The 19,899-nt window shown below is 38.5% G+C and overlaps 1 protein-coding gene across 1 annotated transcript; it reads right to left on the bottom strand.

The window, feature by feature from the left end:
• Positions 1–70: 70 nt before the first annotated feature.
• On the bottom strand, positions 71–19,542 carry LOC149195054 (inorganic pyrophosphatase TTM1-like). Its single transcript, XM_089405235.1, has 12 exons — positions 18,780–19,542; positions 7,827–7,941; positions 7,421–7,616; positions 4,551–4,664; positions 4,258–4,431; positions 3,817–4,011; positions 3,575–3,697; positions 3,371–3,489; positions 1,240–1,275; positions 982–1,114; positions 598–861; positions 71–468 (listed from the first exon to the last, which is right to left on the bottom strand). Exons 1-12 carry the CDS (start codon positions 19,126–19,128, stop codon positions 226–228), a joined length of 2,061 nt encoding a protein of 686 aa, XP_089261361.1. The 5' UTR covers positions 19,129–19,542; the 3' UTR covers positions 71–225.
• Positions 19,543–19,899: the final 357 nt, after the last annotated feature.

Genomic DNA, 19,899 nt, shown 5'->3' on the forward strand with positions numbered 1-19,899 from the left:
TACGATTGCAATTGCACGTTTAGGATCAGCTAAAATGTTCATGGTGTTTTCCGCAAGAGTCCACCCAAGAAGCAATGTAAATCTGTATGGATTTTATTGATTTTCTTGCTTTCCTCGAAAAGAGAAGAGATACAATATAAATTTAAAGGTGGAGACTAGCATGCATCAATTTGAATGGGGAGTATGCTTTGAATTGATTGATCCTTGTTAGACACGGTGTCTCGGTTATGATGTCCTCCATGTCCGTAGTACAAGCATGCCAGCCACACTTCCTACTCCTAAAACTACGAGAGAAGCTGCAATGGCAAGCCCAGAATCACTTGTTCTGGTGCTTCCTATAAATCCTTCCCATGTCCATCTTCTGTTGATGTTATGGTGGCTTGTTTGAGAAATGTTTTCCCGTAGAAGATTACTCAGTACATCTAACTGTTTTGTTAGATGTCTCTGCCCTCGACCAAGAACCTTTACCTGCAAACAATAAAACAAATATAGCCCAATTTCAAATGGCTTGAGAATTTTTACATCTGGTTGTATTATAATTGACAGGAAAATAATAGTCAAATACGGAACATAACTTGACATTAGCACGCTATATACCTCCTCAATTATGCTAGGATCTAACCCTGTTCCTAAAGTATTTGAAGCACCCGTTGGAGGAGATGGTCCAAATCCATTAGCAACTCCATTTGAGTATACACCATTTGGATTATTCCCAAAAGAACCAACACCTGAACCCTGTCGAGGAATATGTCCCTGACTACCAGACTCAGAGAGCTTATTTTCTAGTTCTAATATACGAGACAGGAGTTCCTCTAACCTCTCACTCAGGCCTGTCATTTGGTCTGAAAGGCGAGAAAAACCCTGCAAAAACAGATATTTATTTAGTATTCTAGAATACTACATTTTTTAATCGGCTAAATAAATAGGACTTCTGGGTAAAATTAATAAAAACAGCCGGCTTCAATATTGGCAATCCAATACCTGATCTTGAGATCCATCTGGAGAGTCCAGTGTCCTGTCATCATATCTTTTGCTATTTCCATTGCACCATACCAGTGGGGCAGTTATAGAATTCCTTTGTGTCTTTAAAAAATCTTGTTGATCAAATGTTCCACTGTTCAAGTGATTAATACAAGCTCTGTCAGCTTGAAAGAAACCTTCAATTTCATCAATTCATAGACAGCCTACAAATGAACGAAAAAATACCGAGTATTCAAATAGAGAAAGAAGCTTATGTACCTTTCGCTAATATCATTGCTGGTATGTCTGCTCCAACTGTAAAATAATGGGCATCAAATATTAGATACATTACATAAACCATCAATCAAGTCTCAAAGATGTTAACAAAGTCTAAAGTAACAATCCTTGATTCAAAAGATTCTTTAGGAAATAGCCTCTGGATTGCAATTTCCATTATCCCCCTTCAAAATGAACATAATCTTGCCAGCTCAGAAATCAGAAAAACCAATTGTACAGAGAATTTTTCGTATCTTAAGATTAGACAAGCTTCCAGCCTAATCTCCAAATTGTCCCCATAAAAAGTTAAAACAAAAACACCTCTAATTGTTTGAATACATTTGAATCAAGTTCTTCAACAATGAAACCCGACAGAAGGTGTCAGCAACTAGTTTAGCTTGAAGTTTGAATTTGGTTGAAGTTCAGTAAATTTTGAATTTCAAGCTTGAAATTCGCCGAACATGGTGACTAAGCAGTCTGTTGTGTACTGAAGGGAAACATCCTTATTGGATATTACCACATTAGACATGAGCTATCTTGAATATATATCACTTATGATTTGTTAAAATGTTCATATACTAGTCAAATACAATATCGTATTCCAATATCTGTAAAAACCCCACTTTTATATAACAAGGGCCTGATCATTCTTAGCATTAACTTACGCTTCAAGTACAGAATTTCGACTCCTTATTTGTGCAAATAACAGTTTTGCCCTCCTCGTGATTCAATTAATCCCTTACTAGTTTATCACTACAATCAACCAGATTATTGGTGTTTATTGGAGACTGGAGTTGTCTTCCTTCATTTACTCATATTTGCAGGGGTAATCCATCTCTGGCAGATTTGCAGGTGCCCCCACTCTTTTCCTTGATTTTTGGTTCTATTTTTGTTTTATTATTTTGGTTATTTCCATAGTTATAGTAGTAGTTCCCTTTCAAGTACAGGAATGCTGCAAAATCAGACTTCCCATCGTTTTCCTAGTGACACCTCCATATTCAACTTTCTATTTGTTAGTCATTCCATCTTTCCATAAGCTATCCGAGGATTTTTACAGAGACAATACTCTCTACTCCATGTAAATAAGTTCAAAAATGGAAGTATAACAGCCTCGATTTTATCAGCAAACAGCATATTGGTTAGAAAAATTCATAGGATGACACCAGGTCTCACAAACATTGTAACATATTTGGAAGTAGATTCTAGCACAAATCAAACAGAAGGGGGAAAATCCGCTATCTGCAGAAAAATATGTTTTCAAATAAATTCCATAAACAATACATCGAAATCGCATGTGGATGTCCAATAAATCTTCTCTATTTGATGCAATCATGTATAACGTTCATGTCCACGTTAAATTATGGATCATCAATGTGTCATAAATATCTCAACATTTACCTCAAATTTGGATCAATAAAAGGTGCAATGTGGATAACAAACAATGTATTCCAATATAGTAAACACCCACACACACTATTACTTTTCATCTTTAGTAAAATGCCTAGATTTATAGATGACAAGAAACAGTTTTTTGTGGACTCTTAGCATTAGAGAAAGTAAACAGAATACAAAATCAAATCCTTGAAACTATGGAAATCTTTCTTTAATTCTGCTACTTGATAATATAAGGAACGGAACTTGAACAAGCTATGAATCAATAAAACACAGTGAGATGTTGCCTTTTAAACAAGTTACAGACCAATTTATTTATAAAGGCTTGTTCCTCAACAAAATGAGACAGAAAGTAAAAAATCACAGGATAAACTCAAATCTTAAGCAAAGAAAGAGTTTCTCGCTCCCTCTCTAGGAAGGTAGACATGTGATGCAGCTTTGGTTCCTATTTCTACACAAATAATATGTGCAGTGAGATTGTCCCTTATAGGCATTCTTATCCTGAGAGGAGAATGCTGGGATTAGAGCTTTTGTAGGCCTATCATCCTCCGCATTCAGTAAATACCCACAGAATAATACTTCCATCATGAATTCTTTAAAAGGTTTACTCAGATAAATTTAATTGTACAACTCTGTAACTAGACTACTGGTTTGGGGAGTCAAGACGTTTAAAGTTTAAAATCTACTACATTACAAGAAGGTTAAGATGAATGTCACAAAAAATTATGCATATTGCTAGTACCTTCTGCTGTATTGATTCTTTATTGCAGGCTTTGCCTGAGATATCCAGGAAAATGATGGCATGGGACTCGCAGCAAGAGGATCACTTATCAACTTGGACTTCAAGTCATCTGGCAGTGCCTGTCAAAACACACAAGGAGCAGTATAAATAAAGGTTTGAGTGAGTGTCAAACTTTAGTAACAGCCAACCTGATTGAATTCATACCATAACTTCAGCTGTTAGCTTTTCTAATTGTATCTGTTCAATATAGGAGTGAGGTGTGTAAGAACCATCAAGGCCCAATTTACTGGCAACCTCTGCAACTCGAGTCCTGTCATTACCTTGCACCTAATGATTTACAAATACAGGGCAAAAAATCAATGTTTGCATAATAAACTTATCACACAGAATAAATGGGTTGCAAGTTGGTGCATTCAACTGGAAGAGTTTTACCGCATGTTGAGTACCTGCATATATTTTCTATGCAATTGTTCAAGTTTATCAAGTTTCACAATCACCCCAACATCTGAAAATACATGACTTATACGCTTCAATATGGTTGTTATTGTGTAACCTAGAGCCATCAAACCTCCAAGCAGACGAACACTAACTTCAAATGTAATTCTTGGAGATATGATAAATGGATTGTCTGTAACCCATTCCTGCAATCACGGTCAAATCATGTCATTTTATGGATTTAGGTTACTTCAAGTAGCTCCCCTTAAATAACTACTGTACACCTAAAAAAATCGTTACATAATTAGCTGGATTTCCCTTTTTCTTTGTCACTCTTCTTGACTTCAAACAGTAATGTTTATTGCCAAAGACAAATTGCACCTGGTTACTGTGTAATGAAATAGAAGGGAGATGCTTGTGTATCAACTAATGCAGGATACAATCATAATCACCTCAAACATAAGACTGTACTTGCCATCCCTATTCCGCATCCTCAGGTAAGATTGACATGTCTCAGGATCTTCCCCGGGAGGCAAAAGATAGATGTCATAAGTTTCTTCAGTTTTCTCTGTATGATCTATCGATAATACTTCCTTTATTTGGTCCACTGTCACAATGCGAGTAGACTGCAAACAATAGCAGAATAGATGATGGAAAAAAATAAATTTAAAGCTGATAGTAAACTCACCTCACAAACTCAATTACAATGAAATTTCATGTTAAAATGGTTTGATTCTTACAGTACCTTTAAGATATAATTTGGTGTTTGAAATCCGGAAAAAGGATTGAATTTATTCACAATTTTAATATGCGCAGTCTCCAGGTCAGGTTCAATGAACGCCTTATACATAGGATAAACCTGCACAGTCCATTTTCACATTTCTTTCAATAACATATTATTATGATTTTCATTTGCCACTAAATGAAAAGGGAGACAATTAATATACATGACAGGCTAGACTACAAATTGCTTCAATATAACATCGTGTCCAAGAATTAGATCAATTGGTTGAACTATCCACCCAAGGCATGTTGGCAACAGGAAGGTCATAGGTCACAGGTTTAAATGCAGAGAGTCCCTCAGCGTTACTGGCCACTACTGTGGCTAGCAGTTGAGCCAACTTCTATCCAGATATTCTAGGGAAAAAGCATAACCTATCAGTGTCATTCTTACAACGTCCAAGCGCCATTGCCATGTAATATGTCTTCTCAAGTAGAACTTGATGCTAAATGACAATGATCGTGTTGATTGAAAATTAACACCTTTCAGTGGGCACTTTAATGAAGAATTGCACCTGATTTTGTATAAAGTACAAGAAAATTCTTCCTTTTGCCAAAAACTTACTACATATAAGGATAAAGATGTGACAAGATCAAATTATTCTGCAATAGTTTCCGACTTCTAAAATAAGACATTACAAGTGAAGAGGCTATATAATGGCAGGAGTGGTGAGGAAAAAGGATAATACTATGAAGACTCCTACGACTTAAGATGATATCCACAGGCTTTGACCTTACGTACCACTATAAGTTGTGTAGTCATACCCGCTTGCCAGCAACTCTAAAAAGGCTCTTATTCATAATTAAGAACTTATCTGCATACTGGTTAAATATACTTTCACCAACAACTAAATGCAACAAATGTTTGCAACTTCTCTTTACATTCAAAAAGAGTCGAGACCACACAAACATTAGATAGAAACAGCACAACATGGTTAGAAATATTGCAATTCTGCTGGAGAAGTATCAATTTAAGGATGCAAGGTAACCTTCCATACTAAATATTAGAACAGAACCTGAGCTTTATAGTAACTGAAATCCACCAACAGACTGTTTGTATGCCATTAATTTCATTTCCTTGGCTATTAGACTTTATATTTTAATAAACATATAGAAAACTGAAGTAACAATCTGAGTTGTTGGCAGTCAGTTTCTGCACATTTTTCAGTTATTTTATGGATATATTTGTGAGTGCTTCGTGCATTCGGTGATTTTTTCGATTTAAGATCGAACCTGAAGGCATTTCGAACAAATTCGGCCACAGTTCAGCGAATTTCAAATTGAACGAAACTCGATTGGGAACCTGAACTTAAAGGTAAATAAATTTGGCGGTAACTGCCCAGATTTGTTGAAATTCGTTCCCGACAGACTACAAAGTGCAAAAATAAAATAAAAAATAAAGAACCCTGCCCGCCCGTTTTCTTTTCCCCAAAGGCTGGACCGTTCCATTTTTCTCTGCAGTGCCCGTAGACTCCAGAGCCCAATTCTGGATTTCTTCCACTGCCCGACGTCTTGCTCAAGTCCAGATTCATTTCCAGGCACGCCACTTTGTCAATTAGCCCCCACAATTAATAAGTTGAGTCTCTTTCATGCAAAGGCACACCCAAAAACACAAATAAGAACAAAAAAAAACTTCTTTCATAAAATGAGGAGACGCAAATGCTTGCTAAAAATGATTAAATTTACTATCCAATATAAGGATCGAAACACTGAAAACATGAACTGGGTATGCATGACAATATTCCCCAACCACAAAGAATCAGACGGGTAAGTAAATAATTTCATAAAATTACTTTTACAGGATTATGTTTTTAGGTGTTTCTGAAATATATGTTTAAACTTTCATTTCTATTATGTGTTTAGCTACAATATACATATATTTTCATTTTATTACATATCCTTTAAAATTTTGTAGTATTTCCAAATTTTATTACCAAAATTTTACTGTTGATTTTTTATTGAACTTCAAGGTCGTCGAAATCAAATTGGAGTTTGAACCAAGTGACTTAAATCCCCACCAAATATTGGATACGTTGGAGGCAACAAATCAGCTTGCATCTATGGACAAAGAATGGCATCTAAACTGACTGAGAGATCCACGGTTCAGCCCTCAAAACAAATTCATTATCACTATTTCAGAATTTTTATACTTACAAAAGTTAAAAAGTTTTGTCACTTTACTCCCAAACTTCTCCTAGCAATGTCTCAGCTTTCAAACTTCTTGTAACTGAACAGTGAACTATATTGCAAAAAGTAACAAGGACACTGGGAATAAAGCTTATTTGTTATATAATCACGATTGCGTATTAAGCAAAACTTCTATTGCCCAAGGTGCAATCACCCCATGTACACAAAAACAATAAAAAGATTACTACAAAACAGGAAATGACTAAGTTATTAATAAGTTTCAATCTCCAGCAACCAGAAAGCCACATAAAGTGGTATAGTGAATCTTAAAATAAGAAACAATAGGTTATATGTCCTCCATGTGTGTAAGAGAAAGCTGTTAAGCCAACCATATGTAATTAACCAGGTCCTGCAAATAAAAGATGCAGACTTGCAATCAGATACATTATATGAAGCTCAAAATCTGATTGAAAGACAGGCAAGTGTAGCCTTTTACACTATACACCCATACTGAATGATATATCTACAAACAAAATCGGAATGCATTACAGCAAGTTTTCATCGGGCACCTCTGTCGAATAGAGATGAATTTTGAGAAGAAAAGTTTTGAGCTTAATTTTCAGGCCTTTTGGCTGAAGAAAAATGAATAAATTATATTGCATGGAATTACTTTTCATTTCAATCAAAAATCAGAATAAAGCCACCTACTGTTTCTGATATTTGATGAATAATGTCCTCAGGTGCCTGGCCAGAACGATTGATATCCCTCAGAACCCTCTTGACAAGATCAAAGTGAACGCCTCCAGTCACAGAGACCCGGAGATCCAATAGCGGGCGTAACCTTTCACTCAAAGCATAGATACCCTCAATGACAACAATCCTAGATGATGGAACATCAACATCTCTGGAAAGGTATTAAGAATATAAGTTAGACAAACATGCTCTTACAAATTCTCTCATGAGAGGTATATACTATACACAGTTCTAGAAATTCCTACAAGGAAACTGAAAAATTACACCTTAGGTACTCGTTTTGACAACAGCTACATCTATGGTGAATATAATTACACAAAATAGGCAATCTCCAATGTTTTGTGCAGACCAAAGGACAGACCTGTATCCAGTACGACGACTGAGCTTAAAATCATAAATGGGAACCTTCACAGCTTTTCCAGCTTTTAAATCATGAATGTTTTGGAGAAGAGTATCATAGTCTGTCAACCTGGGATCTGCCATAGCAATATTTGTGAAAAAACATGACAGTGTGAACATAATAAGTGAAACTACATACTCTAAAGATAAATCTAGAGAAGACATACTCTGATCATTTCATGTTCACCCACAAATATATCTAAAAACTCATGAAGAGAAAATATTAAATAACAATATAGAGAGAAGGGGTACATAAGTGGTGGCAAGCTAGTTGCTCAACTTCTTTTCATTTTATTTACAAGAATAAAATATTGATACATAAATGATGGAAGGAAATTATTTGACTATTTGTCATTTTACTCAAAAGGAAGAAATATTTCGTGGCCACATTTTCAGTGAATTTCAAAGAAGATATGGGAAGGTTAAACAATGGGAAAAAAAGAAAGTATAACATTGGAACACCAGAAAAAATATTTGTTAAAAGCTATATAATGCCCAATCAAACTTCCTTTTTTGGCCAATCAGTCATGGAGCAGCAACAACTCATACTATCAAACTCATCAAGCGACTGAAATTCTTATAAGAGACTCAGGAAGCAATCTACCAGAACTCATACTATAAGGCACTCAAGCAGCACTCAGCTAGAACATCCTTGCACAAGAGAGAAAGGTGTTCTCAAGCCCAGGTGGTGGATATCATGGGGACTTTATATTTATGTCATTGTATAATATGTGTTGGTCTGATAATTATTAATAACCCCAAAAGTTAGCTCAATTGATTGAACTATTTAGCAAAAGTGCACCTCTGACAGAGAGGTCACAGATTCAAATCTGGTCCAATTCCTTGGAGTTACCAGCTGCTATCTAGATATTCCAGAGAAGAAGGGGGATCCCGCAATGTTTTCCTGGGAAAAATTTATATGTTGGCATGACGAAATTAAAAATATATATATTATATAGTATTACTAAAAACCGCTGACAGAGAGGTTCCAGGTTCAAATCTAGTCCAATCCCTTGGATTTACCAGCCACCTATCTAGATATTCTACCGAAGAGGGGGAATCCCACGAAGTTTTCTTGAAAAAAAATTATATATATATATATATAGTATATTGGCATGACGAAATTAAAAAATATATATAATATACACTATATACTATTACTGAAAACACCACCTCCCAGGTGCTGGAAATGCATTTCCGCATTTTAAAAGTGATGCTCATTGAAACACGCCTTTAAAATGAGACTGAAATCTTTCAGCAACAGTTCAATTTTTTTTAAACAATCAGCCATTCCAGCCCAACATATCAGCTGTTGAGCCAACATTTTTGGTCATTGAAACAAAACAAAAAAAATTAAAAATACCAACACTAACTTCTTACAAATCAAGTTACAAATTGCTCAATTTCCAAATTTGAATGGTATCCTAAAAATTTTATGCATCATAGTTCTTTTAGCGTGCGTATGCATGCATGCATGTATTCATTGTATCCTAATCATATCATATCCTCATTTTCTAAAAACTTGTCATATTCATTGTGAACACTGTATCCATGTAATACATACACATACAAACACGTATAGATTTGCAACTTGAGGTTTAAATATTTTTAGCACTAAATATATTCAAAATTAAGATGGATCTATGCTAACACTATAGCCGCAGCCATGCAGAAAAGAAATTGTGAATAGCGTGAACCATCTTCAAAATACAAACTTTGCAACGCCAACATTTGAACAAAGATCCATGGTCTACCCTCTGAAACAAATAAATTTGAAATACCCAGTTGCAACTTATGAAGCATTCTTATACATTTTCACATGAAATATTTATCATCTGTTGCCACTTTCCTCTCTTTACCTGCTTTGGAAAATAAATACCCCATCATTACATTTTCTCTTCAGGGTCCGCAAAAATTTCTCAAAAGGAACAATTGAATAACAAAGCAGGTTCTATCAAAGAATTTTGTACCAAAATATTGGTTTTGGTTGGACTTTTGAGCTGAGCTGCTGCGCGCGATCGCTCGGCCCTGCAACCTGCAAGGTCCGCATCCCATGGATCCTGAAAGTTGCGAGCGCGCCCGCTCTTGCTCCTTTCGGTCCCTTCGGGAAGGTCCGCCGAAGGCTCTTCCTTCTAGCTGCGGTCGGCTAGGGTTTGGCCGCCGAAGGCACTAGCTTCTGGCTGTTGTCAGCTAGGGTTTGTGCCGGATCTCCATGGAGGAACCAAATCCCCCCCAGGGGCCTTCCTCCCTTTCTCCACCTTCCACTGCTGAGGCCTTCAGATCCTTGCTGGCCTCTCTACCCAAGAAGAAAGCTGTGGAAGCCGCCAAACTCGTGAAAAGACTAGAAGACATCCCAGAGATCGCTCTTCCTCCTAAAGGTCCGATTCAAGTAGCTTTATCTCTGGCGGATCGCGCTCTGGTTGGCCAGTTTACAGGTCTCTGGCCTTTCCCAAAATCAACAGAGAACTGGGTTGCTAGGAACTGGGCTCCACTAATAAAGAACAAGGTAACCTCTTACTTCCTCGAAAGAGGATATTTCTTATTTGAATTTACTGATAAAGAGGATAAGGATCTCATCTTCAGAAACGGCCCCTATTTCATGGGCCCCCAAGGGTTGTATCTAAACAAATGGACGCCAGACTTCGATCCAACAGTGGATGTGCCTTCTGCGGTCCCGGTGTGGGTAAGGCTCCCAAATCTTCCCGTCCACTGCTGGAATTGGGACTCTTTGAAGCATATCGGAAACGCCCTCGGGAAATTCATAGACAAGGCTAACAGCAAAGATCAATACGACTACGCCAGAATTTGTGTGGAGGTAGATCTGGAGGTCGGATTACTAGAGGCCATCAAAATAAGGGTAGGTCCGTGGACGCATGTCCAAAAATTAGATTATGAGCAGCTGCCATTCAAATGCCGAAAGTGTCAAGTCTACGGCCACTTCGCCAAAGACTGCCCAACCAAAGGGGTTGAAGAAAAAGGGAAAGACGAGGGATGGAACCAGGCAAAAAGATCCAAAACTTCATTCAGGAAGAACGCAAACATTAATGTCAAAGTCCCCCAAGCGGGATCTCAGAATCCACCCTTGGAAAGCCAAGGGAACAAATTTGAGATCCTCGGATCAGATATCATGACTACGCAAGAGACAGAAATCCCGAAAGTAGTCTCTCCGACCAAATCCATAAGCATACCAGAGAGATCCAAAGAGAAATTGTCAGAAGATGAAGAGGAAACTCAAGAGTCCGAGGAATCGGAGGAAGAAGGGGAGATAGGGGAATCACAATCTACCCCTAGAAGATCTACGAGAGGCAGGATGTCAACAAAGGAAAAAAGAGACCAAGAGACATATAAAGACAAGCTTCAGGGCAGCCAGCCAACGCTAGAGAAACTCCTAGCTAAAACCCGAAGATGAAGAGGATCCAAACTCAGAGCTCCAAAGGGGCTCATCACAGCAAAAGTAAATGATGAAGATAGTCTCCTGGAATTGTAGGGGAATGGGCTCCAAAGCCAAGGAAGAAGCTATGAATAATTTAATAAGACTGGAAGCCCCAAACATTCTTCTCATCCAGGAGACTAAATTGGAGGACTCAGCTTTCCTCCAAGCAAGCAAAAAATTTTGGAAAAAAGACGGAGCAAAAGCAATCTCTGCCTGTGGAGCATCGGGAGGTCTCGAGTCGCTATGTAATCCAAATAAGTTCTCTCTTATCTCTGAGTCCCTAAATACTCATTGGATTTTGTTAAAATTACAGCACTTAGAATCTAAGGAAACTATTTGCCTGGTAAATGTATATGCTCCTAAAAATGCAGGTGAAAAAAAATCATGTTGGGATTCCATCAAAAGTTTGGCAGATCTAGAAAACTTGGAAAATATAATCATTGCCGGAGACCTGAACCTCACCCTCCTCTCGTCAGAAAAAAGAGGAGGCAGTATAGTTAGAGATCCGGCAAGAGAATCAATAGATGACCTCATGCAGGATTGGGATCTGATAGATATCAAGCCGGCTATTGGCAAGTACACGTGGTCAAACAAAAGGGTTGGCCCGGAGCACATAGCGGTAAGACTGGACAAATTCTTGGTGCAAAGTTCCTTTCTGCTCCTTGGTTTAGAAGCCAAATCGCACATCCTATACAGCAGCATATCAGATCATAAACCCAGAAGTCTTGAACTGTTGACCCCTAAGGATCTGGGGCCTATTCCTTTCAGATTCAGCTCCCTGTGGATCAAAGAAAAGGATTTTATGGATAAGATCAGAGAGTGCTGGAAAGAGCCAGTCAGTGGATCAGCGTTTTTTGTGTGGGAGGAAAAACTCAGAAGAGTTAAAAGCATGCTAAAAAATTGGGCCAAGACCCTGTCAAATTCTGCAGCGGAAAGGAAAAAAATCCAAAGTGAGTTAGAAAGACAGCATCTGCATATTGAAATAGCATAAATCACTAAGGAGTTAGAAAAGGAGGCCAAACTCCAACAAAGCTTCCACAAGGCCTGCCTGGCAGAGGAAGAATTCTGGAGGCTCAAGTCCAGAAGCCTCTGGCTCAAATCTGGAGATAGAAACACCTCATACTTCCACAAACAAACCCAGGCCAGGAAAGGCCGCAACACCATCAACGAAATAAAGGAAGATAACCACGTTTTGAAGGACTTTAACAGCATAAAAAAAGCAGCTACTGATCATTTTGAACAGCTATATAGAGAGGAATCAGGAGCTGAATTCAACGCTGACCTGTTGGACGCTGTCCCTAATATGATCTCCTCTAAAATGAATCAATCTCTTGAATCAAAAATCACGTTGAAGGAAGTTAAGGAAGCCCTCTTCTCAATGGACCCGGACAAAGCCTCGGGGCCAGATGGTTTCACGCCCAAGTTTCTCCAGGTCTACTTGCAGATTGTAGAGAAGGAATTTTACAAAATGATACAGAAATCCCAAGATTGCCAAAAGATAGGTGGTTGTACAAACTCAACCTTCCTTGCCCTCATTCCTAAGGAGAAAGGAGCAAACTCCTTCAACAGATTTCGTCCAATTTCCCTATGCAATATTGGGTACAAAGTCATAACTAAAGTGATAGCCAACAGGGTGAAAAGGATCCTCCCCAAAATCATCCCAGACAATCAAGGTGGATTTATCCATGGAAGGCAACTGGTGCACAATTTCGTGCTGGTCCAAGAGGTGATCCATTCCAGTCTTCACCGAAAGGAAAAAGGTATGGTCGTCAAACTAGATCTTGCAAATGCTTTTGATCGGGTTAGGCATAGTTTTTTGTTTGATGTTTTGCAAAAAATGGGGTTCGGTCCAAGCTTTATCAAGTGGATTAGAGCCTGCATCTCGGAGCCATGGATTGCCCCATTGGTGAATGGAAGGGCAACTGACTTCTTCAAAGCCACTAGAGGGCTGAGGCAAGGTTGCCCCCTGTCTCCACACCTTTTTGTACTTCAGGTCGTTGTTCTCAGCTTCCATCTACAACGAAAGCAACAAGATCAAGACATATCAGGCCTGTGCATAGCTAGAGGGGCCAAAAGAATCAATCACGCCCTCTTCGCGGATGACACTATTTTGCTGGGGGCTGCAACACCTCATTCAGCATCCAAATTTAAAGAAGTTCTGGAAGAATATTGCAAGGTTTCGGGCAGTGTCCTAAACAACGCCAAATGTCACATCTACAGTTGGAATGTTCCTGCCTCAACTGCAAGCTCCATTGCTTGCTGCCTGGGTTTTGCAATCTCAGTTTCATGGTCGTCTTTCAAGTATCTGGGATTGCCCATCTTTCATTCAAGGGCGTTGAACAAAGACTAGCTGCCTCAGTTAGACAAATTTAAATTAAAATTGTAGTCCTGGGGGTCCTCCTGGTTAAATATAGCAGGGAAATCAATTCTCATAAAATCAGTGCTCAGCAGCCTTCCCCTATTTAAATTCTCAGTTCTATTGGCACCTGTAGGAATCATAAAAAAAATGGAAGATCTAATCAGAACTTTTTTCTGGAAGGGAGGTAAACAAAACGAGAAAAGAATTTCATTGGTAAATTGGGATACAGTCATGAGACCTCTTCAGGAGGGAGGCTTGAATTTTAAGGATCTCAATGCCCAAAATTTAGCCATGGGAGCCAAAATAATTTGAAAAATCATACCTCCAAATCCTGGCTGGGTGCAAATTGTGTTATGGAGAAAGTACTTCAGAGGACCGAGAACTAGATGTCTGGAGCAACCCAAGAACAAATTCAATTCGCCTTTTAGCAAGTTTATCAGCAAAACCAGTTCGTTGATAAGGAACCATGCATACGGGATCCTAGGCAATGGAAAGCGTATACATATTTGGAATGATAACATCCTTAATAGACCTCTGCTGGCAGAAGCAAGGAGCATGCCAGATCTGCAACGCTGGATGGCAAAAGCCAACATAAACACGTTGTGGAATCTTTCAACTTGGGAGGAAAATGCGTGGTTGGGGTGGAAGCAACTCGCAGTCCCTTCCTATCTTCACTCTGACCTGAGCACTCTTATCACGAATTTGCATGGGATCGCTCCATCCCGAAAAACCAATCAAGATGTGAGAGGCTGGGGAACGAGTCAATCAGGCTACTGTGTAGCTCAGGGCTACGCCAAACACCTCGAGAGGCCTCACGTGCCTCCCAACCCTGCTCCCTGGATCGGCATTTGGAGAATTCCTTCAATCCCCAAGGTGGACCACTTCTGTTGGCTCCTCTGCCATCAGAAAATTTTGACTGAAGACAGGCTCTTGAAAAGGGGCTTCTATGGGCCGTCTAGATGCTCTCTATGCAAGGAAAACTCTGAATCTGCTCTCCACATCATGATTGAATGCAGATTCACAACCTCTATATGGCATGAGCTCCTAAACACTTGGAATCATAAATTCGCCTTCCCAACAACAGTCCAGGATCTATTTGCGAGTTGGATGACCAATTACCCAGGCTATTCCCCAAAAAATAAAACAGTCAGGTCAGCTTGGAGTGCTTTACCAAAGTTCATCAGCTGGCAAGTATGGCTGGAAAGGAACCGAAGAATTTTTCGAAATAAGGAACAGGATTTCAGACTAGTGGCCAATGCAGCAAAATGCCAACTAGCTGAGTGGCTGGAAGATAAAGGGGACGACACAAACTTAAGCCAGCAGGACATAGAGCTAGGATCTGCTCTAAACTTTAAATTCCCAAAAGCCAACAGCTCCCCTTCTCCTTGCAAAGATTGGAAAATCAGAAAAAATGAACACGAATTCCAAAGCTGGATGTCCATCCAAGCTCTTCCATCTCTCTTCTTCGATGGGGCTGCTAAAGGGAACCCAGGCACTACGGGGGCCGGAGGTATTATCATAAGTTCAGACGGAACAATGGTGCATAGATTCGCTTGGGGATTAGGCCACTCCACAAGCATTCAAGCGGAAGCAATGGCCCTCTACCAAGGAATTAAATTCCTCAAAGATCTGGGCTATAAGGAGGCAAATGTCTTTGGAGATTCCCAGGTGATTATCCAAGCCTTGGCGACCAATTCCAACTCAGCAGACTTGCAGCTTGCAAGGATAATTTCAAGGATCAAAGGTAAGACAAAGTCCATGAAGTTGAAGTACTTCCATGTCTTAAGAACAAATAACAAAGAAGCAGACAGCGAGGCAAACAAGGCAGCTCAGCTAGACGTTGGTTCCCTTCTCATAGACAATGAAATTCTTTGGGACCCAATTCTTTTTCTGTCTCCTTCTACATCAGTTTGTTTGTATCTTCCACCTTGGGAAACTAGCAGCAGAAACTCACTTTGTTAAATGTAATATGGAGATCTTGTTAAGTGTAGGTGGCATAGCTCGCTGGCTGAAAAGTCATGCAGAAAATCTACCCGGTCTATGTAACCGAATTTATGGCTTTTGGCCGCCCAGTTAATGAAAGCTCATACCCGTCTCTGTGAAAAAAAGAAAACAAAGCAGGTTCTATCAAAAACAACTCGCCTGGTCCTTTAGAAAAACAAAACCAAGGATTAAATGTAGGTACCAGAGCCGTTAAAGTCTAAAGGTCATTTCCCTAAAATTGTCATTTTGAAGAATGATTTCATCACAGAACATCGTGGGCCCAAAAATCATTCTGATAAACTTGACAAGTTCCAGCAGCATTTTGGTCCGAGTTATTGGACTGATATTGATGTTTTATCTGGCTAGTTTTAAGCTATGTACTGCTCATCTTGCTAGTTTTAAGCTACGTAATGCTATTCAATTGTATGGTGAATCTTCTTTTGTAATAAATTGGAAAAGGGAGTTGCCAGTTGCACGACTTTGAAGGATCAGCTGAATGCAAATGCCTCCACCTATGATTTCTCTCTTGCATGGAAATATTTAGGGATTTAAATGAAGATGCTGATAAGCTTTCAAAGGAGGGGCTTCAAGTTGAGGCGGGCTGCTGTGTGGTTGAGGAAATTAACTAGGGTATACAGTCCTCTTCTCACAGCAGGTTCTGGTGGTGTTCCATCTTATGTCCATCTACAGGTTCTTCGGTTCAGGGATACTACTCTGTTTAATTATTTTATAATTTTAATTTATGTGGCTGGGTTTACCTGGTACCTGTTATCATTATGAAGCAGCATATAGGCTCTGTTTTCCCTCCTGTTTTTTGTTTGTACTTGGGACTGTATTTAGATGTCTATTTCGAGCAGTTTTAAACAGTCTTGTTTTTCACTAGATGGTTTTTGAATCTCGATACTTAGCCTATGTGTGGTCAGAGAATTTTTTGGTCTACTCTATTGTCATAGTGCTCTAGCCCCTGAAGAATGTAATTTCAATTCTATCTTTGAATAGAAATTATGGCATTTTATTCAAAAATAAAAATGTTCTAGCAGCATTTTTTTGAAGGTATACGTTTCCAGATGGTGAATTAGACTTCAAAAATATCAAGGCGAGTGAAAAGAAACATTCAAATAAGGCGATTGGATTTAGAGGTTGATTTATCATTCCAGAGTAGGATTTTATAACGAAAGATACTAAAGACTCCTTTAGTTTTTTCAGTCTACTGCATCACCAGGGTTCAACCTCGAATCTAGACTCCTGCAATGAACAGAATTAGCCAAGTTCAATTGAAAGCATTGAAGCCCTAAAACCCTATGAAAGAATCAAGGAAAGCCATGAATCTCCTGAATTCATCAACTAGAAACAACTTAAGAAAGCTCCATGAACCTATAAAGTTAGGATCAGAGTTCCTAAAATAAGACAAGTAAATTTCAGTTGCCACCATTCACCCTTTGGCTATTCAACCTCGGAAATTTCTCAAACATTTACCATGCCAGAATGAAAATTAGCTCCATGTTCTGCAGAATAAGATCGATCTATTTTAGAAAGAAACAATTTTTTATTCAACAATATATTTGCACCAAGAGAAGTGATGTGCACTCTATAGCAACGTATGTATGAGATACGTAACATAACATAATGTTAATAAACTAAATGACAGAAACGTTTGAGTTCCTTAAATGTATGGTAATAAACAAAAAAGGATATAAAATGAAGTAATATACCATAATAATAAAATAAACTAGCATCAATCTATGTTATTCCTCTTCTTTAAGATGGATCACATAAATCCATCTTATTCCTCTTCTTGAAGATGGATCTATGCCGATGAAATAAGAAAATTTAAAAAAATTAGTGAACTTGAACCAAAACTTTCACCAAATTTCTGTAGAGTATACTTTGGGACTAATAAAAACTATCACTTCCCAATAAGAATTACCCCTGGCCAAATACAAAGAAAATCAATTAAGACCAATATTCAACCCATAACTTAGATCCCATACTACAAAGACTTGATTAAAAAACCTCAGCTAAATCAACCGTCCTAGACCAAAAGTTAAAGACCTGTAGTTGATAACAAAGATCTACCTCATCAGACCTCAATATAGAAAAATACGTTTATAATTCAATTGACAAAAACTCAGTGCAGCGGAGAAATAACTACCAGCAAAGTAATTTAGAACACCTAAGTACAATAGACCAGAACTTATGAAGTATCAAAATCTTCTTTTGGGACATGAACAAATTATAAACTTAAATTAGAGAAAGTGCAATCATGTCTTCAGGCCTGCATTGCAAGTAACAGCAGCCCAAAGATACGTCAGTATACCTATACGGTACAGAGACAGCAATGACTTTTGAATAACTGATTTATCCAGGATTAATGCATCTAACGACTTGAAAATCATATAACCGTTATATTTGAGCCGTGTGCACTGACACAATGATTTAAATAAATAAAATTGGACAAAAAATTATATTAGAAAAGAAATTAAGCTTCCTATTTTTCATAGGAGCACCCATCTGCTTAGCAAATGTATTCTTGACCTTGGTACTTTGGAAACCTCTGAATCATATGCCAAGATGTCTTGCTACAGACCAGAAGAAATCAGTATATTGACCACTAATGACATGATTAATCCAATTTTTCAAACCCTTTATTTCATGGGTTTGAAGACTACTGTTGATCATTACTTATCATATTAATTAAATTGTCTCCAATATTCTCAAGAACCTGTTCTTCTACAACCCGTACACCGCCATGTGTATTAGCACCTAGATAATCTATCAAAGTGAATATCAGAGACCATCAACACCATCACAATCATAAACCAAAACAAAATTATCAACTAGCCTACTATTCCGATTCTCCCGAGTGAACATTTTATTACACAATACCAACAAGTAAATATAAGCAACAAGCCCACATTCCAAAGTTCTATTGACAAATACTCAACAGGCCATCTTTCAGAGAAATTTAAAGAAACATAAAACCGGTGAAAAGAACTTTCCATCAGAATACAAGAGAAAATATACAATGAAAGCCCTCGAAATCCCGCATCCCATTACCAAGGGCCGTCAAATCTATCCTGCATGCTTTATAAAACATAAAACTATCATCATAAAAACAAATTGGATCTTGGCCTACTCACCATCATAGTTTCCATCGATGACTCGGCTAGCATCGTTATAATTATCCATCGAAATAGCAATGATGCTTGGCATGAAATTCAAGATCTTCTCACAGAAAACAGTTTTCCCCGCACCAGAAGGCCCGGCCAATCCCACCAACATGACCCCCTCAGTCTTCTGCGTCAGGAGCTGGCATGCCCTGATGAAAAGATAAAAACCCTTCTCGAACGACAAAGTCTCAGGAATCGGTGCAATTTCATATCTATCACAGTCCTTCCTCTTCACGAGCTCGAGCTGGTTCTTCAAAAGTCCCCCGCCCTTCCTGTGACTCGAACGAGCCGAAACCTTCAATGAAGAATCCATCGCCATTATGCACGATCTCAGATAAAATATATACAGAGCATATAGATATATATATTGCTATATATTTATACTCTAAATGCTATATGACACAGGGCTAGAGAATTGAAGAGCAAGGAAAACAATCGATTGTAATGTGCGAGGGGGCCTGGAACGAAAAACCCATCTATAAAATGGGAAAAAAGATTCAGAACCGCATGCGAATAACCGATCCAACGATGGTCCGGACTGCCGATCTCGGCACCGGTTTTTTTTTCTCTCTTTTTTCTCCTCGGTCTCGGGCTTATATTGTTTGTGACTATAAGAGCGAATTCTGAGTTGTTACTGGGATTCGATCTCTGGACGAGGTCGAGTATTGGCTTCGTTCACAGTAAAATCAGGAGCGGTGTGCAAGTTCTCCATCCGTTCTTCGAAGGCCGGAACGGTGAATAAAAGGAAGGCGGGAAATAAAAATTAATTTCCCTAATTAACCCTAATTATATAACTAATATCGTGTTTTGTAATAAGGCGATCTTTTCTTTTTTTTCTGGAAGTAGCGGTTGTTCGGCTCAGGGTTCGCCCGAGATTTTTTGGGCTTACGTGGCAACTAAATTTAGTTCCAGAAAAGTGGAGATTTAACTGGAGATTTCACTGGATATTTTTAATTCTGAGGTGGCAAACGGGTCAGTGAGCTGGCGTGGTCTACACTTTTCAATGGTCAATTTGGAAGTTGGTTTTTCTACAAAATTCTCATTGATGTGTTAACATCTTCTTTTGAGTTAAAAGTGGTTTGGAGTGCAG

This window comes from Pinus tabuliformis, chromosome 2_2 (genome assembly GCF_031772625.1).
Source record: "Pinus tabuliformis cultivar Carrire ecotype Pingquan chromosome 2_2, CPIR1, whole genome shotgun sequence".
Taxonomy (NCBI): Eukaryota; Viridiplantae; Streptophyta; class Pinopsida; order Pinales; family Pinaceae; genus Pinus; species Pinus tabuliformis.